At 31.2% G+C, this 25,168-nt stretch overlaps 1 protein-coding gene across 2 annotated transcripts in view; it reads right to left on the bottom strand.

Annotated features, from left to right (window-relative positions):
• Positions 1 to 18,753: 18,753 nt before the first annotated feature.
• The window catches only part of rdgC (retinal degeneration C), a 100,775-nt gene continuing 94,360 nt past the window's right edge, over positions 18,754 to 25,168 (bottom strand). For both annotated transcript variants that reach the window (XM_073987517.1, XM_073987516.1), the window contains exons 11-13: positions 20,226 to 20,325; positions 19,126 to 19,392; positions 18,754 to 19,017 (exon numbers count right to left, since the gene is read on the bottom strand). In XM_073987517.1, coding sequence (XP_073843618.1) covers positions 18,896 to 19,017; positions 19,126 to 19,392; positions 20,226 to 20,325 — 489 coding nt within the window. In that variant the 3' untranslated portion in view covers positions 18,754 to 18,895. The remainder of the gene's footprint in view (positions 19,018 to 19,125; positions 19,393 to 20,225; positions 20,326 to 25,168) is intronic.

Here is a 25,168-nt window from a genome sequence, read left to right as displayed (position 1 = left end):
ACATTGCTTCAGGTGGTCAAGAGACTTTTTCCGCTTACGCTCGACTATTAACCTGTTGATTTCAAGACTAAGCTTCCCATTTTTTGGTTTCTGCAGCTCTTCGCGCGCATTTACTATTTGGTCTAATTTCGGGTATTCGACCAGCAAGTTGGAAGCAAGCGGCTAAAGCTGTGATGATGTGCGGGAAAATTCTCTCAGATACCCGATAATCTGAGGGGGGGTGTGGAACTATCAGCTTCTGATCAATTCTCTGAACATTTGGCAATCAGTCTCCATGCCTCTGCTGAAAAATTTGGTCTAATTTCGGGTATTCGACCAGGAAGTAGGAAGCAAGCGTCTAAAGCTGTGATGATGTCCGCGAAAATTCTCTCAGATACCCGAAAATCTGAGGGAGGGTGTGGAACTATCAGCTTCTGATAAATTCTCTGCTTTTCCACGGTTCAGAAAAAACTGAGGTCAGAGGTTATGAAGACGGCTGATCAGTTAGCGGAGAGGAAGATAGATAGGGTTACAAGAAACGTCGTTTATGCCCTTATCATACTAGGAGCGTCATCGTTCACCATGCTTAATGTGGAGCTACCAATTTGCTCGGTCAGCGCTCTATGCATCTGGCCTAGGATGAAATGCCAAAGCTCATGAATTGAAATATCTTCGTAGAGTTGATGGCTGATAACATAGATAATTTCATGTTGGGCGCCATTTGACTTGCCAAATTGCAAAATTGATTTGTACTATCCTCGGAAAGTAGATTCAACAATGGTTAGGTCTGTACTGGACTAGTACAAGTCCTAAGGCAAGTTCTCCTCCTCAGCTTCTTGTACGATCCTTCCGCGAAAAGCTGTCGGCACCACAACTCCAATTGCTTTTTAAATAATTTATCTTCGGATTTATGTCCCAAAACATCCGTCAAAACTAAATTTGAGTAGATTTTTGAAGTGATGTTGCTTTTTGTTACAGTTTAAATTTTTTTAAACGTACGGCGTCCCTAATTCTTCCTGATTGTCAAATTGATTTGTGCTGTCCTTGGAAAGCAGATTCAACAACGGCTTCCCAATATCCTTCATTCCTATAGACTTTGCACTATATTTATTTCAATTTCTTTTATCCAGTTTTTAATTACACCAAACTCTTCTTTATTGTCAAATTGAATTGTCCTTGGAAAGCGGATTCAACAACAGTTTCCCGATTTTGTTTTAGATTTGAGTAGAGTTTTGGCGTGTTATGGATTTAGTTTGGAATATTGGCATCATTTCTCGGTACACACCAGGTTTATGTCTTTACTAAATAAACATTTTGTAACAATGTTACCATCATCATTGGTTAGAATAACACGACGATGATGGCAACGATTCAAGGATGAATGTAGGGTTTCCCCACAAAAAGTAAAATTTTTAATCAAATGCAAATCCTAATTTTTTACAGCCTGTTTCTGTATGTCGAAAAAAGAATGTGTGCGAAAGAAACATGTCCAACCTCTTGTGTGTTTTTCAAATTTGTTTTTTGTTTTGAAGCAAAAGCAAAGGTAAAATTATTTCGAAAACTACAGAAACTGGCTGTTAAATTTGTGCAAAAAATTCTAATTAAATTAAAATGTTTTCATTTTTCATTGAAAAGATTTTTAAAAAATCGCATCCTTAAAAGATTGTTCATAAAACAATCATGTCCTAAAAAATTTTCTTTAAAAATGTCAGTCCTTTCAAAAAATATTTTCTTTGTTCCAAAACCTGCAAGAGTCTACTATTTTGACATTTTTACATTGTTTCCTCTATAAATTTGACTGAAATTTCAAAAGTAATAGATTTTTGCTCTAGATTTGCGTAGAGTTTCGGCGTGTCATGGATTTATTTCAGTCCTTTTATCGAATTTAGAATTATACAGATTCAGTGACGCTCTACAGGTTTTTGCATCAATGGAGAGTTTTTCAATATTGTTTACCTTAACTATTCATCAATCAGGAAATTTCTACGATCATAAGGACGAACTGCCTTTTTCCTTGTAAATTTTATGTTTTCACCCAAAGCTTTAACCAAAATAGCTTCACCCAAAACCTAAAGAACCCCCAAACCAATCATTGTAACCCACATCACTTTGTAAATATTATTTAAAATCGTAGAACTAGAAAGTGTAATCTTAACAAGTGAAACCAGAAACCAAAGGATTTCGAATATTTTAAATATTAAAATTATTTATTAATTTACCAAATACAAAAAAGAACCCATTGCATATAAAAGCTGTGACTGTATAATTCATATATTTAAAAAAATAAATCTTAATTTGATCTCATTTAGAAACTAAGTTTAGTAGTAGAAGTTACTTTTTTTAATATTAAACCTGTGAACCCACAATTCCTCTATAAAGGAAAAAATATCTGAAGAAACATTACCGAACACTGTACCTCTATCTTTCAACACTTTCCCAAAAATAATCACTCTAGAATTAAAATCCACAAAATAAATTAAAGTAAAAGATACAAATATATATCACACATTTAAGGATTATACGGTAAATAAAAATGATATTCAAATATAAAGCAAAAAATTATAAATACACACATTAAAAAATATACATTTTTAAATAATTCAATTGAGAAAAGACTTTAATTTTCCATAATTAATTTACGCTTATTTCCTATTGCAAACAAAGAAAAAATTGACTATATGAAAACCCTCCACAAAAAAATATGCAAGCTAACGATTTTATTTATTAATAAAATATTTATAAAATTTTTATTTAATTTTGGAAGAAATTTTTTTAATTTTCAAAATTAGTTAAAATGAAATTTTAGCGGCCTTGTGATTATTTTTATAAATTATTTTTGTTTTTCGTTATTTACGTATGTATTTTATTTAATAGTTTTTATGAATGCAACAAATTCTAGTCAATTTTACCTTGAATATATTATTTATTTATTGCAAAAAAAAAAAAAATAATTTTAAGTATTAGTTTTTAAATTTATTTTTAAGGTGGCAATAATATAATTTATTAATTAATTATTATTAATTAAGTTAGAAAATAGTTACAGTGAAAAAGTAAGAATGAAGGACGACGTATGCGAAATATTTTAATCTGTGCTAGGAACAGAAGACTTTATGTGGATAATAAGCCCAGGTGTAATTGTTGTTTAAGGGTGGTGATAATATTGGCATAATTTTTCGTTACACACCAGGTTTATGTCTTTACTAAATATAACTTTTTGTGATGACGTTGCCATCATTATTACATAGAATAACACAATGATGTTGGCAATGATTCAAGGATGATTCTACACTAGATTGTCCACAGAAAAATATAACATTTTTACATTTTGATCCAAAAAAATCCAAATTATATTAAAAATACATGTCCAATTCTTCCTTAAAAAGTAAAAAATAGTGTAATTCAAAAAATATTATTTTAAAGCTTCATATCCTTGAAAATTTGTCTTTAAAAGAACAAAGAATATTAAAAAGACGTGAATTCTATTTTAAAATAAATTATTTAAAAAACATTCTCTCAAATAAAATGACGTCTTTCAAAAAAAAAGTAATTGAAAAATATTTGTCTTTAAAAATGTCATTTTCTTCAAAACTATTCTTTAAAAATGTCACGATTTACAAAACTATATAAAAAACATTGGAGTTCTTTTAAAAATATTCTTTATAATATCAGCGTAATCGAAAATATATTTTTTCCTTACGTTTTTATTATCACGTCCAGAAGGGCAGATTCTTCAGTTTTGTTTTTTTTTTTTTAAATTACGACTTACAAAAATATTTCAAAATCATGGGTGTTCTTCTAAAAATATTCTTTCAAATATCAACATAATCAAAAAAAGAGAGACGAGATTTTACTGTCCATTCACGTGCCCTAAAAAAAATATTTGTAAAAACCCTACGTTACTAAAAAAATTCTTATTTCCCATACAAAATTCATTTCCTTAAAAATTATTCTTTAAAAAATCCACGTCATGGACAAAAATGTTTTTCTTTAAAAAGTTGTTCTTTAAAAAATCCCCGTCATGGACAAAATTATTTTTCCTTGAAAATTGTTCTTTAAAAAATCCACGTCATTGACAAAAATATTTTTCCTTAAAAAATTGTTCTTTAAAAAATCCAAGTCATTGCCAAAAATATTTTTCCTTGAAAAATTGTTCTTTAAAAAATCCACGTCATGGACAAAAATATTTTTTCTTAAAAAATTGTTCTTTAAACAAGTAAGAACGGCGTTAAGTTCGGCCGGGCCGAACTTGTTATACCCTCCACCACAAGTTGTATTGAAGTAAAATGGAATAATTAGTTTCCTTTCGTGTATGAAGAAGACTTAATACTAAATTTTAGCAATTTCGGTAAAACAATGTGAGGCACCATTCTATGGGGGCTATTTCAAAACGTCGATCTATACGGACCGGCCGAACTTGTTATACCCTCCATCACAAGTTGTATTGAAGTAAAATGGAAAAATTAGTTTCCTTTCGTGTATGAAGAAGACTTAATACTAAATTTCAGCAATTTCGGTAAAACAATGTGAGGCACCATTCTATGGGGGCTATTTCAAAACGTCGATCTATACCGACAAATTTCTGACGGAAAGTTTTTAGGCTCAAAGAAGACTAAATACCAAATTTCCTATATTTCGGTAAGAGAATGTGGCTAAAACTTAAAAAATACCGAATATCAAGAAGTGAAGGGAGGTACCGTTCTATGGGGGCTATATCGAGACGTGGACCTATACCGACGAATTTTAGTCAGAAATGGGGCAATATGAAAGCGTGGACCTGTACAGACATATTTCTGGCGAACAGTTTTATATCACATTGAAGACTAAATACCAAGTTTCAGCCATTTTTGGTGGAATATTGAAGACACAACCTTCAAAATACGAAAAATCGGGAGGTACCTTTCCATGGGGGCTATATGAAGGCGTAGACCTATACCGACAAATTTAAAGGGGAAGTTTGAGTACCCCCAACGAAGTTTAAATACCAAATTTCAGCCATTTCGGTGGAATATTGAGGTCACAACGTTCAAAATACCGAAAATCGGGAGATACCGTTCTATGGGGGCTATATGAAGGCATGGACCGATACCGACAAAGTTCTGGGGGAAAGTTTTATACCACCAACGTAGACTAAGTACCAAATTTCAGCCCTTTCGGTGTGATAATGAAGCTAAAACCTTCAAAATACCGAAAATCGGGAGGTACTGTTCTATGTGGGCTATATGAAGGTGTGGACCGATACCGACAAAATTCTGGGGGAAAGTTTTATACCCCTAAAGAAGACGACGTACCGAATTTCAGCCATTTTGGTAGGATAATGAAGCTAAAACCTTCAAAATACCGAAAATCGGGAGGTACCGTTCTATGGGGGCTATATGAAGGTGTGGACCGATACCGACAAAATTCTGGGGGCAAGTTTTATACCCCTAAAGAAGACTACGTACTAAATTTCAGCCATTTTGGTAGGATAATGAAGCTAAAACCTTAAAAATACCGAAAATCGGGAGGTACCGTTCTATGGGGGCTATATCAAAACGTGGACCGATATATCCCATTTTCAATACCAACCATCCTGCAAGTAATAAAAACTTGTACCAAATTTTGACTCTCTATCTTTAAAATTGCGAGCTGTATCTTGATTTCAACAGACAGACGGACGGACGGACGGACGGACGGACAGACGGACATGGTCAAATCGACATAGAATTTTATGCTTATCAATAATATATATACTTTATTGGGTCTCCGACGAATATTTCGATGTGTTACAAACGGAATGACAAATTTAATTATACCCTCCATATGGTGGAGGGTATAAAAATCCACGTCATGGACAAAAAAAATTTTCTTTAAAAAATCCACGTCATGAACAAAAATATTTTTCCTGGAAAAATTGTTCTTTAAAAAAATTCAGTTTATTGACAAAAATAAATATCCTTTAAAAATTGTTCTTTAAAAAAATCCACTTACTTAATTGACAAAAATATTTTTCCTTGAAAAATTGTTCTTTAAAAAATCCACGTCATTGACAAAAATATTGTTCCCTAAAAAATATTCTTTAAAAAATCCAAGTCACTGACAATGATAATAATGACGAAAATATTGTTTCCCGAAAAATTATTCCTTAAAAAATCTACGTCATTGACAAAAATATTTTTCCAAGGAAAATTGTTCTTTAAAAATCCGCAAAAATTAACAAAAATATTCCTGCTGATAAAATTATTTTCTTCCTTTTTTAAATCCATGTCGTTTACAAAAATATTTTGCCTTGAAAAATTGTTCTTTAAAAATCCAAAATGTTTATCCTTGAATTTTGTCAACATCTTTAAATAGGATTCGTTCTTCGGTACTTGCACACATTTCGTCTACGTTGGTTCTTCGTCCCACATAACTTATTTTTATTTAATAAAATATAAGAAATTATATAATACTGTAGTGTTAAACATATTTATAAATGTATTTAAAAGTCTAAAAATTAATTCAAAACATATATTGCATAAAAAGACCACACATTGTATTTACGAAAATTAATATTATTTAGGAAATAAAATAAACTTATTTATATTAAATTGAATTATTTGTAAATAAAAAAGTAAAAGAAAATAAATAATAATTATTCAATAAAGACGATATTTAAAACCCATAAAATGATCAGTGTTATTTATAGAGTGAAGATTGTTAGAATAGCTTTGGAATCTTCTGTAGAAGGAAAATATCTTGAGAAGATCCCTCCTGGTATTTTATGACTGAAACCCCATTACATTACCCATTGACAGAAAATTTCTTTAGGGCTCTTTTTGTGAGACAAGCGACTTCTTGGGTTCTTCTACAGATCGAATAACACCCGAGGACTTCCATTGATGAAAGGCCACTTGAGGTATTATATAGACAGAAAGCCTCTTGAGTTCTCCTAAGGACAGAACACCTCTTCTACAGACAGAATACCTCTTAGAGTATTCTATAGACAGAAGTCCTCTTGAGGTCTTCTATAAACATGAAGCCTATTAAAATCTTCAATAACAGATTTTTTAAAAAAAAACCAAGTGTATGATTTTAAATCAAACCAAACTCTTACATTCTTTCTGAACGGGAAATATATTGAAAATGTCAATAACTTTTGCTATCTTGGTAGCAACATCAACCCGAGCTGCGGAGCAATTGACGATGTCGACATGCTCATCCAAAAAGCCAGAAGCGCGTTCTGCAGCCTAAAAAATATCTGGAACTCTGGGTTCATATTCTCCAAAATCAAAACTACACATATACGATGCCTGCGTCAAATCAGTACTACTGTATGGATCTGAAACCTGGGGCTGGATTCTTGTTCTATTAAAATTTGAAATGAAAAATAGTTGCTTTGTAATTCTTTTTAATTGACATTTCTGTCCTTTATAATTTTTTTTCATTTCACATTTTCATAGAACAAGAAGGCTAGTTAATGAAAATACTAAAAATAAACTGCAAGTTTTCACCAACAAATGTCTTCCAACATTCTCTAAAAATATGGTGGCCAAGGACCATTTCAAATGAAGACCTTCTTCAACTGGCTCAACAAGAATATATTAACACACAAATAAAACGACGTAAATACAACTGGATCGGCCACACACTCCGTAAGCCTTTTGATGATATATGCCACGAAACATTGAGTTGGAATCCTCAGGGTAATCGCAACAGAGAATCATTCATAATGAAAACGGGAAAACATTTAATGAGTTAAGATACATTGCATCGGATAGAGTAAGATGGAGATTCTTTGTAAATACTTTTTCTTCCTAATGGAATACGCTAATAAATAATAATAACAGAAAACCCCGTTATGTTTTCTATTAACAAAACATATACTTATGTCTACTGTTGTAGGCTGAAGGACTTTTGCGGTCTTCTATGGAAATAATACATTGTGAGGTCTTTTGTCTCAAGAAGTCTTCTATAGACAGAAAACATCTAGAAGTTTTATATACATAGACGGCTTCTATATACCGAAGACCTCATAAGGTTGTACATAAGCAAAAAAAAAACCTTTATAAAGCCTTCTTCCTATAGAAGACTTTTAAAGGTATTTTTCTCTTGTGGTTGTCTATGAACAGAAGCCTTCTTGAAATCTCCTATAAATTAAATATCCCTTAAAAGGGCGTTATTCCCATAGAAGACCTTTAGAATGTTTTCTACGCAAAGTTCAAATTTATTTCTTTATTTGTATGGTATTGTGTTGATCAGTAATTTTTTCGAGCTTTCAGATAATTTTCTCAGAAAGTATGGACTTAAATCCGAAAAAACATACATACATGAGTGAATTTTGCGATAAGACTTGTTTCTGTGTCCCGGCGTATTTAGGGATAAAATATCAAAAAATTTTAATTCTTAGAAACGGAATAAGTAAAACAAAATGTCCTTAAATGAGGTTCGAAAATCAAAATAAAATATTCTACATATTTATATGAAAAAATGGTCGCAAGTTGCAAATACTCATTACCGTGGCGTCGTTTTGTGCTCAAAAAATCTGATATTCATTAATATTTCAAAATATATTATTCTAGAAGAATAAACAAAGTCTATTTTAATTTCATAAATATTATTTTATTTTTTAAACTCTGATTTTGAGACAGTGTAGTCGTGTCTCTATTTTTTGTCATTCCCGTGGGCCAATGTGTTCATTAAGAAAAAAATGCTTTAAACCGGGTTTTTCTTTATATGTAATTTGTCAATGTAACGAGAACTCCCGTTAGTTTTAAAAATAATCGACAGAAGTGAAAAATGTAGTCAGTTGTTTGAGAACTGTTGAAGTGTTTAGTTTTTTGTGTGTGTTCCTGAAATTTTTTTATTCCTGTGGTGAGTATTTTTTCCGTTATTTAGTCCCAATTTACATTAGGCGAGTTTACTTGCGGCAATTGTCAGTTTGATGGAGAGAGAGGTGAGGCATATGGTAACCCTTTGCTTGAAAAAGTTTATCTTTGACAAAACGTTATTGTTTGTATGTGTGTGTGTTTTGTATTTAAAAAACAAAAGCCCAACAAGTCATGAAATACAATTCATTGCAAAGGAAAATTATTTGTTTTACGAATGAAAACATTTAAGTAAGTTTCGGTCGCGGATTTTGTGTTTTAAATGTGATTTGGGACTTCCACGTATTTGGGTAATACGGACGCTCAGAGAGCGTTGTTTTGGAAGGTTGGTGAAATATTTGTGTACGTCCCGTCGTTATTTAGGTTTAGCAGTTATAATTTCCAAATTGATTTTATAGGTATGTTCATTTTTTAGTGTTAATTAAATTATTTAATATTTAATACAAAATTTTAAGATTTGCACATTAAAATAGTCAAGTTTCCATTACCATGGGTAATTTCTAACCACGGTAATGACAAAAGGAACACGGGAATGACATGTTCAATATAAATTTAAGGGTATTCAATCTTTGATAATTATTTAATAAATTTATTATAGAATTATTAAACATACAATAAAAAACAACATGGCACCCTCAAAAAAATTGTTTGAAATGCAGAGAAAAAACTTCATTTCCGTGGGACTACTGTCATTCCCATAGTTTTTTTAAAAATCCTTAAAATCCATCAATATACATGGCCCACCGCTAATTAATGCATAAAATAGTCCAAAATTGAAACAAATAATACAAATAAACAAATTTGTAATCTTGTTTTCTTAAAGAAATAGTATAAGCTTTGTTCCTTTACTTTTTTAATGGTAAAAGTGGTAAAAGAGAAAACTGTTAAAATTGCTCTCTCATGAACATTTTTACCAGAAAAATAGAAAAGGAACGAAAAAATGGTAGATCTGGTGGCAATGTCAAAAAGAAACATAAATTTTCAATTTTCTTCTTTTATTTCACAGTTTTTAATTTTGTTTTGTCAGCGTTCGCCTTTTTCTTCTGTTTTTCGTTCATTTTTTTCTTCATTGTGAAATAATCGTCAAACAAATGTCGAAAAATCACTTCTGCCATTTTTTAACTGCAGAAATTTGTTTGGTAGCCTGTGGTAGAAGAGAAAGGCATTTGTGCTATCTCTCCTCTCTCACTCTCTTAAAAATTGCTGCCAGTTTTACCACTTTTTGGGGTTAAGGAACGCTTTGCAGGTTAAAAATGTTAACAAATGGTAAAATGGTAACCGCAGGTAAGTAAACGCAGCTAGATATATGGTTTATTCCAAAGCTCTGCTAGTGAAATTTTTCTTCTTTTGACACTTTTCACCTCGAACCAAGTTTCATATTACTTTCATGCATCAACTCGAACAAAGTAGGAAAAATTGCATAAAAAAAAAAATTGGAAGATATTTTCATTTTTATATTTTCATGATATATAATGTAAATAGACATTTCATTTTTTTGGTGACCCATACTGAAATTCGACGAAGAGTATTTTTGTCTCTGACATCATCTCTCTAAAATTATGTGTTGTGGGACAATTTTGTATAAACTCGGATGAAGTCCGACTTTAACCCTAAAACGTGTTTTTCATTTTTAGAGATTCCTGGCGATTAAACAAGAGTTACAGATTTGGTGTATTCTGAGACCTATAGTAAAATTTTATGGCGAACAATTTTGCAGAATATTCGGATTTGGTACGATCACATTTTTAAGGAGTTTTTGAAAGATTTTCGAAAAAAGGACAAAAAGGCCCCTTTGATGAACCGCACGAGGGTTAAAATTTTTAACAAAAATATTTCCCACATCCTCCTCGGTAAAGTTGCCGAAGACACTATATACTTAAAATGCAAAGATTCCAAGATATCCTAACTCGAATATTTCGAAAAAAAAACTAGAAATGGACGGAAGTTGCCCCGCCAACTTTGGTTACTTTCAGATGTAAACTTTAAAAACCCCGATACACGTGTCTCATAATTTCCACCCAAAATTAAATTTTTTTATCAGTTCGCAAAAACTTGAATTTTAACCCTGCGTGTGCCGGGAGCAAGCATAATTTAGCAACTGTTCTGATAATTAATTATTAAAATACTACCTGTACCAAGATATATTTATATAAGGTAGAAGTGACTGTATTCTTACTTTTTTGTAAATTTAGTTTTCAAAATATAATAGGGTATACTCATGAAATTTGAAACTTCGAAATATGCTACCATAAAATACTGCTTTTAATCCTAAATGTGTCATAAAAATTACCTACGAGAGTTCTGCATGCGTTATATTTACATTTTGATTCAAATTTATTCAATTTTAGAGGATTTTCAAAATGTATTTACGTTTTCGTGAAAAATTTTTTGGAACCACCCTATTATTCAATATTCATCGTTGACAATTAATATTCAATAACAACAATGTTGTTTTTGTAAATTTGTTAGTTTTTGTAATTCATGCATATACCTTATATAAATTTGCCTTGACTTGTACAATAATTCCAATTTGTTAATACACCCAAATTACGAAAATTAAAATAATACATTATAGTTTTAAGTTCACTTGTAAATGTCGTAAATTCTTTGTTGCATTGTTTTTTTATGAGTTTCATTAAACATCGTTCGCAATCATTTTCTTTCGACATAGTTAAACAGGCCCTAATAGAAATATGTTGCTCAAAATCGTACGTGCACGCATTGATTTAGGAGAGAACCCTGGTCAAAACCCTTGGGCCTGGCAATGCCTATTCTTCTTAAATATAGCATGGCAATGCTGATATAACTGTTTATTAGTTTGTGTCTTAACTAAAATCAACTAAAACTGTTGGAGCTGTTATACCAAAACTGTTATAATATTAATTTAAAGAGTATCACATGTAGATGTCGCACCACAAAACAAAATTATTTTTAAATTAATACAACAATCAACACCCCCGCGTCTCATGAAAAATACAAACATTTCATTTTTCATTTATTTATTTTTAGAACAAACATTTAATTTTATTTAATAATTTAATTTTGTTTTTTTTTTTTGGTTTCTTGTAACAAAGAAACAAATTCGAATTTTGTTAAGGACATTTGGGGATATATGTATGTATTTTAATTTTGAAATATAAAATGTAAAACAGCCATCAAATATTAAATTGAAATTATTTAGTAGTAAATTGCATTTATTTTAATTAGAATGACTTAGCATAAAATCGTTATAAAAATATTATTTTTTATGAGAACCTTTTTTAAGGATTAAAAAAATATTTTGATTTTTATAACATTATAATGGGATTTGTGATTACATAATATAAGTTTAGAAAATTTCTCCTAAAATAGAAAAATATAATGACGTTATAAGGTTATGTGGTGAAGGGTTTTGGAGTAGTTAAGAATCAATTTCGGTGCATTTAAAATCTTATATAAAGGTATTTTTTAATTTTTTTTTTGTTTTATTAAATATATATTTTGTATTTCTTTTTTTATTTGTTGTTTAACTTTATATCTTAATATGTTTCGAAAATCTTTGTGTTTTGTATAAACAACATTTATTCAATGTTTTAGTTTTTCTTTTTTTTTATTTGATTAACCATAACCTTTATTTTGAATTTTTATTTTTTTTAAGAATATTTTTGTTTTTGTTTTTCTCTTCAAAATAGTGCTCTAGAGAATTGTTCCCATTATTATAATTAAGGTTATGTTATATTTCTTAGAAAACCCTTTGTTTGCTTTTGTGTTTTTAGTTTATTTACTTATTTATTTTTGATTAAAATTTTAAAAATATGGTAAGCTATGTTTTAGATTATTTAATATTCTTATAAAAATACATTGTGGTTGGGTGTTTCATTAGGAAATAAAATTGTGTTGAAGGAACAGATTTCAAATTAAAGTCTGTTTTGAAAACTCTGATGGTTTGTGAGGAAGGTAACATAAGAATTGGACCGGAACATACCGCAGACTGATCGAATATCGGCTATGCGATTAAAATCTTATACTACGTTTATATTGTACTACATTTAAATAGACAATTCCAGTGATTATACTCGTACATCACATAAATGCTCATGAAGGAGGTTAACCCCACAAAAATTCCTCTTAGTTCAGGTTTTTTTTGGTGTAATTTTCGGAAACCACATTTCTGAGAAAATAAGATTTCCTATGAATAAAATTATAATTATGACCACAAGAACTACCTATTATACAAATTTCAAAACGTTTTAAGACCTTACAGGGGAGGTACCCGATGGAGTTGACCGATATTTGAATATATGTATAAAAACTTGATCGAAGTTTTAAAGAAATATTGTCACGAGTATAGATTTTTCAGAATCCAAACATACCGACCACTCCCTATTACAGTGCACGCCATGAGTTCGTGGAACCATTCACATGATTAGTCTAAGATTCCTGCCGTAGAAAGAAACTTCCTGATCTAGAAAGACATGTTGAGAGTGAATATCCCAAAATAACCAAGCCTAGCAGGCAGGAGCCAATATCACTTACACACTGGACGTCGCTGATGCCCTAAACAACTATGGGTATAATGTAGTCCTCACAATCAGCCCCAAATATTACAGCTGATAAACATCAGGCTCCTCGACAATCCGGAGTAATTTTAGATCAACTAAGTTTTGGATAGTGAAGCCGCCTCAATTTCATATTTACCAACAGACGACAGAAGCGACATCTAACTGTAAAATTTGCTCTTTTTTACCGACAGACTACATAAGCGAACTGGTAAGCCCTCGGCACATACGGTCCGTTTAGTGACACGTTGGGACATGCGTTGTCCCAAAACAGTTAAATTATGTTTAACTTTAATGAGCCAGCCATGTTGTTGTTTTTCAAAAAACTTGGCATCACTTACACATTTTTCATGTGGTTGTTGTAGCGCGACGCACAACGCAACGTATGTGCCGAGCGCTGTATAGACATTAGGTTGGTGTCTAGAATTTTGTGAACATTCTTACTCACCGATGCCATGGTCGACTTCAAACTTTAAGAACGCTGTTACCGATAAATTATTTTAATTATTTTGTCTGTGGTCTCAAAAATGCCCTACTTACTTTACTAAATCATGATTTGAATGTGAGTTAACTTGTTGCAGCTAAAATCGGGAAATAAAAAGAAAGTGGAAGGTGATATTGTCGCACATGATATTCGAAATATTCGACTTTTGGAAAAATATTCCGTTGCCAAAATCCTCAAAGAGGTATAAAAATAAATTATTTTTTTCAGCTTTGCGGGAAGTTTTGCGTTGCAAAAATCCTTAAAGAGGTATAAAAATAAAATATATTTTCCAAATTTGCGGGAAGTTTTTATTGTAATTTTCAGGCGTTTGAGGCGTAGGTGTAATAAACGATGGTCCTAATAACTTTAATAATAGTTGCAATCAACACAATCTACGCCAATACAATCAAGAGCCATTATCGAATCACGTGTAAAGAATAAAATTATAGAAGCGTATTATAAATCAGTGGAGTAAAACAACAGGACTTAATTGTCCTGGAAAAGTATGACATTTTGGGACATTTTTCCGAAGTATATATATCGCAAAGGGTTGGTTTAAATTATCAAAACTATCCAAGAAGTACAAATATACCAGATATAAGCTCAAAAGCGTTGATCGTTTGTTGAGAAGGTACCTGGTAGAATGGACCAACGTAGTTCTTCTTCAAACTTGAACCAAGTTTGGGAGTCACTCCACTATCGATACTTATCGTATCCACTAGCCATTGAAATTGGCCATCGTAGGATTTTTATAGAGCTTTCGGGTCATTATGCCAGGAAGCATTCGGTAGAAATTTCACCAAGATCCTCGAACATCCCTCAAACTGCACTTAATTGAAAATGTTGAATGGAACAATGTCAATCACTGCTTTCAATAGTAATCGTGCCCACCAGTCGAAGGTTGTTCGTCTAATGGCTCGACCATTATGTCAGTAAATATGGATTTGCCCAAGAAAAGTATTATATCGTTGTAATCGGAACTATTCTTAAAAAGTTCTTAAACTGCACTTAATCACAATATTTTAAACCATTCAAGGGATGCATCCGAGGAAGAGATATTACTAAAGTTTCTATCAAATCGGATATTCAATTCGCAAGTAAGTGTGCATATAATTCATTTTAGTTGCGGCCAACACGGGTTTTATGAAATTTTGGACCATTCTATCAGGAAGTAGTTACTTGCCCATACAATTATTTCCTTGTAATCAGAATCATAAGGACTATGTTCGATAAGAATTCCCAAACGATTCACGAACAGATCTTAAAAAGGGTTTTGAAAGTTTTTGGACAAAGTATCTATCTAGTCCATCTCCAAACCCCGAGTACACCAGCCAGACAGACGGACGAAACGACATAGCTATAACACTCCAAATTGTCGGAAACCGATTTGGCCTTAACATATGGGAGGTCGAAAATGATTTTTTCCCCTGTTAGGGACAAAGCCGTGTAGACTTATCAGGCTGTCTAGGCCTGCTCCAGTGTTCCCCTGAAATTGATTTCCGCGTACAATGCTATGATGGTATAAATATATTTTCCAACACCATCTATCGGGGTATTATCATACCTACATAATGACATGTCGTATTATATATGTATGTATGTCTTTGCTAATACATTTGATAAAAGGTGCATATCAAGAATATTGTGAACATGTTTAACAACAAACTACCTTAACTCAAATTCCAGAAAATTAAATAGTTTTGATCTGTGGCCACACAAATAACCTATTCATGCCACTCTGGTCTATGACATGGGTATTTAATTTTTAAAAGATCATCGAGACCATCTGTATTGTTATTGAATATAGGAGGCGTATGGTTAAATACAAAAGATTTACAACGATAACGTTGCCAAGGCATACGAGTATGTCATAAGTGTGGATATGGATGTTTGATTTAAAAAATTGTATTTAGGAATTTATGAGTATTCTTACCGACAAACAGAAGAAGCGAACTCAAAGGGTCAAATTTAATTGGTTTTCGTCTGGGCCTACATAAGTATCCTATTGATAATAAAAATATCAATCTATAAAACCTGGTACAGTTACTTGGAGAGAACGTACTATGGGCTTGGATGGAGAGAATTCTGAGAATTGTACCAAAGGCTTACAATGGTCATGATAGAAAAAACAGGGTAAAGTAAATACTACAACAAATACAACTCAACAACAACCACATAGAAATTTGTTTTTGTTTGTAATGTTAGTGTCATCGGAGTATGTAAACAAAACAAGGAAATGTCTATAAATTATTGGAATTAAAAAAAAAAAAACTAAAAATTTGTCACATTTGATTGAATATGTTGGAAAACATGAATGAAAAATCGTTAAATTTTCAATTTGAATGTTTCCATATCATTCCACTAAATGCGTAATTTCTCATAGATAGTAAAATTCTTGCAAAAATGTTTCGGATCGCTGGAAATTCATTGAAAAAGAGAATCTGTTTCAAACTTTTGCTCTTGAAATTAAAGAAGCACTTGCTTATTAGGGCTTTATTTTTTTAAATTTAGGATGAGGTTACATGTCATTGAAATGAAGAAGTATTTATGGAAAATGTTTTTTTTGGAATGATATATTTTTTCCTAAGATATATATCCCTAATGTACATCGAAAATAGAAATAAATATATAAAATGTCGTATGGAATTTTACACTAACTAGGCGTTTACACACAGGCATTATTGGCAAGACAATAGCAAAGTTACAAACCATTTTCATCAACACATTCATACTTTTCTCTATACATATTTAAAAATTTATAAATGTATTTGTGAAGAAGGCTTGTATGTTTGCTATTGTCTTGCCAATACTGGCCCAGTTCAGTCAGATGGGTATTGCTGTTACGTTATATTGTTTTACCATGTACAATATTGGACATAGTGCATAATGCAGTTCAATTTTACTATTAACCATAGAGGGTGTTTGTGTATAACAGACAACTAAGAGAACACGACAGCAACAAAAACAAGTATAACATAAATTCATACCACCATAATATGGTGACCATATTGTAAATTAACATGATGTTAGACCCCCCCCCCCCAGCGCCATCTGCCGATATATAGTTGTAATGGGAATGTCTCATCTTGTTATGTTATATACCTTTGCTTCTAAGATACCTTAAAACAGAGTGTTTCAAATTCAAAGTTTTTATATAATTGTAATATTCCTGACAGAGGTTGGTGTCTAGGATTTTAGAACATTCTTACCGACAAACAATGGAAGCGAACTCTAACGGTCACTCTAACGGTTTTCGTCTGTGCCTGCATAAATACCCTACTGATAGTAAAACATCGCAATCTGCAAAATCTTGGATGCTGTATGAATCTGTGACATATTTACTTGGACAATCATACGTTTTGTTTCTTGAAAGTCCTTTGAGCTAATCTGCTGCCTGGAAGAAACGAAGAAACCTATTTCTTCGTTAATAAATAAATAATTTAATTGTTATTTAAGAAAAATTCCAGGGAATAGAAAAACTGAAAAAACGTGTTTACAAAAAGGTCATAAACAGGACTTTCTTCTATAGGTCTTCTAGGAAAGAAGACCTTCTACAGTAGGGACATTCAAAAAAATATTAAAATATATATCAGTAATACAAAGCATATTTTTTAATTAGAATTGGAAAAACACAAATTAAATACCATAAATAAAAAAATTTTATAATTTTTTTATTTATGAAAAGAAGACCTTCTACAGTAGGGACATTAAAAAAAATATTTTAATAGATCAGAAATACAAAACATATTTTTTAATTATAAAAAAATGTCAATTGAAATAAAATAAAAATACTATTCACCGTATAGAACGAAGATATTTCTATGGAAGAAAAATTTAGGGGAATAAAAACAACCCTTTAAAAATGGAATTGAAAGGAAAACCACATATTAAATACTAAAAATAAAAAATAAAATAAACAAATTATATTATCAAAAAAAAAATGTTTTTATGTTTTTTTATGTCATGTTATTTTTATTTTTAATTTAAATGCTTTGCTTATATTTGCTCGGAATAACTAAAATAAAATATTCAAGAAATCTTTTATATTATTTTTTTCAAACTTAACTAATTTGGCTAAATACATATTTTTTACTTTGTTATAAATTATTTAAAGTTTAGCTATAAGCGTTTCATTTTCTTTATATTTTGAATTTATTTTATTTAATTAATTGGAATTATTTAGCTAACAATAATGTTAAGGGTACATTTTTATATAATTTTTTTTCTTTTATTTTTAAACTAATATTAATGTGGTAAAATAAAAACAAAAATATGTTTTGGTTTGTTTTACAAAGTTTCAAATGATTTATATAGGAAAATAATAAATATTAAATTAAATGAAGTGGACGGAGATAGGAAAAATTGTGTAAAAAAAAAATAATAATGGTAATAATAATTAAAATAATAATAATAATAATAATAATAATAATTAAATATAAAAATTATAATAATTATTAGTAATAATAATTATTATAATATATAATAATAATTATTATAATATATAATAATAATTATTATTATAATAATTATTATTATAGTTGTTATTATTGTAATTAGTTTTATAATTATGTAGATTATTTTTAAAAATTAATTCTTCTTTATGAATTCGTTTCGTTGTCTATTTTGTGTATTCTTTCAAAATGACAAAATGTTTGAATTAATGATAACTAAGGGAGATCAGGGGGGGTATAGACAGACTATAATGAAGTACATTACATGTAAAAGGACCCACAATGGCAAGTAAATAGTCCTATATTACACACATCCAGTCTAAAATCAATAATTCCATATTCGAATAGCCGCCTAGAATCCCCGCATAAAAATGACTAGATTACAATTGTTTTCATGGTCTTAAAATAAATGAGATTTTTTCTAAAGGATTAATGATTTCCTTACCAGCAAAGTCTTAATTAACAATAATAAATATAATTGTTTTTTTGCGTTTTAAAGCTTAGATATTTTCAAATGAGATTAAAAAAAAACGAGACATTTCTCTTTTCAATAAGTCTTCCTTCAGCCATTTTCTGTGCCATTCCCTACCAGCCAGCCTATTATTTATTACGTTTTAAGGTATTTGCCTCACAATCCTTGGGATCAATGTCATCCTCTTCGGCTGTGGGAGGTAGTAACTTTTTCAATTCAGCCTCTGCTTCTGCCACAGTGGCACTGAGTCCTATAGAAACAAAGATTATAAAAAGCAAATAAATCAAATTAAAACAAAACAATTCATTAATCATTTTGTCACTTAGAGTTTATTTTCTCAGTGACTCGTTAAATTTACTTCTATCGGCTTTTTGTTTCTCCTCACTGTCATCACTTTGTTCTCGGTTGGGTGACTTATCTTTACGTGTTCGTCCCGCTACATGGTCATTTTTAGCCTGTTCACACAAACGGAATGCTTCCAAAAATTCATTGAGATCCACTAGGCCATCTTTGTTCAAGTCCATCATGCGACACATATCCAGCAGCTGTTCACGAGTATTTGTACCGGGTAAATGTTGTTCCAACAACTCACAGGCATCACTAAATTCACTTAAGGATATGTAACCTGAAAGAGAGACAGAAAAAATAGGCTTAAAAAAAAGAATAATAAAGGGTACCATAATGCGCATAAGTATTGTCAGCACGTATACGCGGCATATACAAATAACACTGTGAACACAAATTTTGGGGCAGAGATAATTCATTTTGTGGATGAAAGCCTTTGGTTAGTATATAAGGAACCCCGAAGGACAGATCCGCCGTGTGTCGAACTTCCGCCTCATGGCGTGATGAAGTTTTTGCTAGAGTCCCTGTAGACCATCAGGAATTAGTGCTATATCTTTGTTCACTGTTGCTTTAGCTTTTTTTTATATGACATGTCTTCAGTCAAATCGAATGAGGATTATTTTCGTAGAGCTCTTCGACCTTCTAACTCGCTTCCTTCAATGTCATTTTCGTCCTTTATTTTAAGAGCCCCTATAAAAGTACCACAAGATGACGTTTTTCAGCTTCGAAATGTTCTGCAAAAATGCCGCTCAGAAAATTTCGCGGAAGTTCCACTCACGACGGATCTGTCTTTCGGCGTTCTTAAATTATTCACCAAGGCATTTCTTCCCCAAGAGGATTTTTCCGTGTCCCAGACTTTCACCTCCATTTTGTGTACAGTGTAATAAATAATAAAGGGTACCATGGTGCGCATAAGTGTTGACACCACGTATACGCTACTAATGCAAATTGTAAAACTCCCTTTTGGTTGAATTGTAAGAGCAACAAATATTCAGTTTTACTTTCCTGATAATCGTATCTATGATCGGAAGCAATGTGAATTATACTTGACCATTTAGAACATGAATAACTTTTTCCCCAAAAATAATAACTGAAAATATAACAAGTACATACCCGATGAATCTGAGTCCAAAATATGGAATATAGCCTCCAAGCTACTGACATTTTTATACAGGGAATCTGCAACGCTGGTTTCTTGTGCTTGAGCTTCAATCTGAAATTTGAAAATTGTTTTATTTTTAATATATCAATGAAAAATTATCTGAACTTAAATCAGATCCCCAAAAAAGTTCCTCTACATACAGAAGGTCTTTAGTAAGTCTTCTACATAAAGAAGATGATCAGAAGAATTCTTTTTATGTAAATATCAACTCTCTAAAAGGTCTTTAATCTAACGAAGATAATTTCAGAGGAGACTTTTTCTTCAAGAGAGCCCATTTAAGGGACTTCACATGGAACCCTTAGAAGGTGTTTCATAGTTTAAAGAATTCTTCTAGGTTCAGAAAACTGCTTCTGAGGGTCTTCTTCGGCAAAAGCCTACATTTTAGACCCTTCTATCTACAGATGATCCACTCATAGGAAGATCCCTTTACTGAATCTTATTTCCAATGGTTGAGTCTCAATATTCAGAGGATCATCTTTCTCCAGCCTATTTCATAATATTTAATATTTCTTTTATATTCACAATACCCCTTTAGTTCGTCTTCTAGCAACAGAAGATCAAATAAGAATGTCTTCAATCTATAGGGAACCCACTCAAAAGTCTTCTATATTAGGAACACACTATAGAAGATCTTCTATAGTTGGAAGACACTTTTAAAGCGTCTTTTATCTATAGAAAACTCAGACAGAGTGTCATCTATGTGTAACGGGTACCTTCAAAAAGTCTTCTATACTCCGAAGTGACTCTGAAAAAACCCTTTGTATTCCAAAGAGGCTTTTATACGGTCTTTTATATTTGGATTATGCTTTAAAAGTGTCTTCTATCCCTATGAAACAGAGTGCCATCTATCTTTAGGTGGTTGCTTTAAAAGGTCTTCTGTGATCAAAAGAGCTCCGGACAAAACTATAATATCCCAAATACACCTTCAGGGGGCATTAGGAAGGTCATCTATAGTCGGGATAAGCCTTTAGAGTGTTTTCCATCTATCGAAGACCCAGACAGATGGTCTTCTAGCTGTTGCGGGTTCCTTCAGACTATTTTCTACACTTACAACACCCCTTCAGTGCAGAGCTCCGATTTGCTCGTTTTTACTCGCGAGTGAAAAGTACTCGCGAGTGGGAGTACTCGAAGAGTGTGAGGAGGGGCAAGTTCCAACATAACCCCATTCAACTTCCCCCCTCTCAACTTTCCCAAATAAAACAAAAGAGTACTCGCAAACACTTTACCTCGCGAGTAAAAACGAGCAAGTCTGAAATATACTTGGCGAGTGACGAGTAAAAATAAAGTATACTCGTTTTATTTTTCCTAATCGCGCGAGTACTCTCGCTCGAATTCTACTCGCGAGTGAAATTATTTCGGAGCTCTGCTTCAGAGCCTCTACTAACTACAGAAGATCAATTCAGTGTATCTTCAGTCTAAAGGGGAGACTTCCCAGAATAAACCTAAAGAATGTCTTCTATATTTGGAGTACCCCATCGAAGGTATTTATAGCAGAGTGTAAACAATTTATAACACCACACTCCTTTAGAAGGCTTTCCTTTGAAAGCTTCTTTAGATAACCTTGTATCAAGAGAAAAACTTTTTAGAGGAAGTTATAAACCCAAGACCTCTAAGGAGCATCTTTCTTATTCAGAAAACCCATACATTGTTCTTTTTCTATCTATAGAAGATTAATTCAGAATGTATTCTTTTAATTCGTGCTTCTTCAAAATGTCCTCTACTTTCTGGATCTACACTGTGTTCAGTCTTTAGAAGAATAATTTTAAGGGAATTATACATATGTACAGAAGACACCTTCAGAATTTGTGTTGGATAATGTAGATCAATATCCACATAGTTTCGATAATGTAGATGCATTATCCATTTAGTTAAGATAGTTAAAATTTATTATCCACGTTATCTGGATAATGAAATTCAATATCCACGTTACCCGGACAATATAAAAAAATGTCCAGGTTATTTGGATAGTAAAATACATTATCCACGTTATCTGGATAAAGAAAATACATTATCCACTTTAACTGGATAAAGAAAATACATTATCCACGCTATCTGCCTAAATAAAATGCATTATCCACGTTATCTGGATAATAAAAATACATTATCCACGTTAACTGGAGAATATAAATACATTATCCACGTTATCTGGATAAACAAAATACATTTTCCACTTTATCTGAATAATGAAAATACATTATCCACGTTATCTGGATAATTAAAACACAATATCCCATTTATTTGGATAATGAAAACACATTATCCACGTAATCTGGATAATGAAAATGCATTATCCACTTTATCGGGATAATGAAAATACATTATCCATGTTATCTGTATGACGAAAGAGCATTATCCACGTTATATGGATAATGAAAATACAATATCCACTTTATCTGGATAGTGAAAATATATTATCTGGATACTGAAAATACGTTATCCACCATATCTGAACAATATAAAACCATTATCCACGTTATCTGGATAATGAAAATACATTATCCAAGTTATCTGTATAATGAAAGAGCATTATCCACGCTATCTGCATAATATAATACCATTATCCACGTTATCTCGATAATGAAAATACATAATCCAAGTTATCTATATAATGAAAATACAATATCCACTTTATCTGGATAATTAAAATACATTATCCATGTTATCTGGATAATGAAAATACATTATCCATGTTATCTGGATAATGAAAGCACATTATCCACGCTATTTCGATAATGAAAATACATTATCCAAGTTATCTGGATAATCAAAATACATTATCCACGTTACCTGGATAATATAAAACCATTATCCACGTTATCTCGATAATGAAAATACATTATCCACTTTGTCTGGATAATTAAAATACATTATCCATGTTATCTGGATAATGAAAATACATTATCTATGTAATCTGGATAATGAAAATACATTATCCGTGTTATCTGGATAATGAAAATACGTTATCTGGATAATATAAAACCATTATCCACGTTATCTGGATAATAAAAGTACATTAAACAAGTTATCTGTATAATGAAAGAGCATTATCCACATTATCTGGATAATATAAATATATTATCCACGATATCTAGATAATGTAAGTACATTATCTACGTTGCCTGTATAATATAAGTACATTATCCACGTTAGCTGGATAATGAAAATATAGTATCCACGTTATCTGGACTTAACAAAAATAAACATCCACATTATCTGGAAAATATAAACACATTATCCAAGTTATCTGGATAATGTAAATATATTATCCACGTTATCTGATAATTAAAACAAAATATACCATTTATTTCGATAATCAAAACACATTATCCACGTAATCTGGATAATGAAAATGCATTATCCACTTTATCGGGATAATTAAAATACGTTATCCACGTTATCTGGTTAATGAAAATACAATATCCACTTTATCTGGATAATGAAAATATATTATCCACGTTATCTGGCTAAAGAAAATACATTATCAACGTTATCTGGATAAATAAGATACATTTTCCACTTTATCTGGATAATGAAAATACATTATCCACGTTATCTGGATGATGAAAATACATTATCCCTTTATCTGGATAATGAAAACACAATATACCATTTATTTGGATAATGAAAATACATTATCCACGTAATCTGTACAATGGAAATGCATTATCCACTTTATCAGGATAATGAAAATACGTTATCCATGTTATCTGGATAGTGAAAATACATAATCCACGTTATCTGGATAATGAAAATACATAATCCACGTTATCTGGATAATGAAAATACATTATCCGAGGTATCTGGATAATGAAAATACATTATCCGAGTTATCTGAATAACAAAAATGTATTATCCCGTTATCTAAATAATGAAAATACATTATCCACGTTATCTGGATAACGAAAATACATTGTCCACGTTATCTGGATAACGAATATACATTATCCACGTTAACTGGATAATAAAAAACATCATTCGAGTTATCTGGATAACAAAACTGCATTATCCTGTTATCTGGATAGAAAAAATACATTATATCTGGATAACGAAAATACATTGTCCACGTTATCTGGATAACGAATATACATTATCCACGTTAACTGGATAATAAAAAACATCATTCGAGTTATCTGGATAACAAAACTGCATTATCCTGTTATCTGGATAGAAAAAATACATTATCCACGTAATCTGGATAATGAATATACATTATCCACGTTATGCAGATAATGTACCAGTTTAGTGAAAATGCATTATCCAAGTTATCTGGATAATGAAAATACATTATCAGCGTTATCTGGATAACGAAGATACATCATCCACGTTATCTGGATAATAAACATACATTATCCGAGTTATCTGGATAACAAAAATATATTATCCTGTTATCTGAATAATGAAAATACATTATCCACGTTATCTGGATAACGAAAATACATTATCCACGTTATCTAGATAACAAAAATGCATTATCCTTTTATCTGAATAATGAAAGTACATTACCCACGTTATCTGGATAACGAAAATACATTATCCACGTTATCTGGATAACAAAAATGCATTATCCTTTTATCTGAATAACAAAAATGCATTATCCACGTTATCTGGATAACGAAAATACATTATCCACGTTGTCTGGATAATGAAAATACATTATCCGAGTTATCTGGATAATAAAAATGCATTATCCTGTTATCTGAATAATGAAAATACATTATCCACGTTATCTGGATAACGAAAATACATTATCCACGTTAGCTGGATAATAAAACAACATCATCCGAGTTAACTGGATAACAAAAATGCATTATCCTGTTATCTGAATAACACAAATACATTATCCACGTTATCTGGATAATGAAAATATATTATCCACGTTATCTGAATAATGAAA

This window comes from Musca autumnalis, unplaced genomic scaffold (genome assembly GCF_047663935.1).
Source record: "Musca autumnalis isolate F117 unplaced genomic scaffold, ASM4766393v1 scaffold_4, whole genome shotgun sequence".
In the NCBI taxonomy this organism is placed as follows: Eukaryota; Metazoa; Arthropoda; class Insecta; order Diptera; family Muscidae; genus Musca; species Musca autumnalis.
The sequence above is the reverse complement of the archived record's forward strand: the minus strand, read 5'-3'. Positions and strand labels throughout refer to the sequence as shown.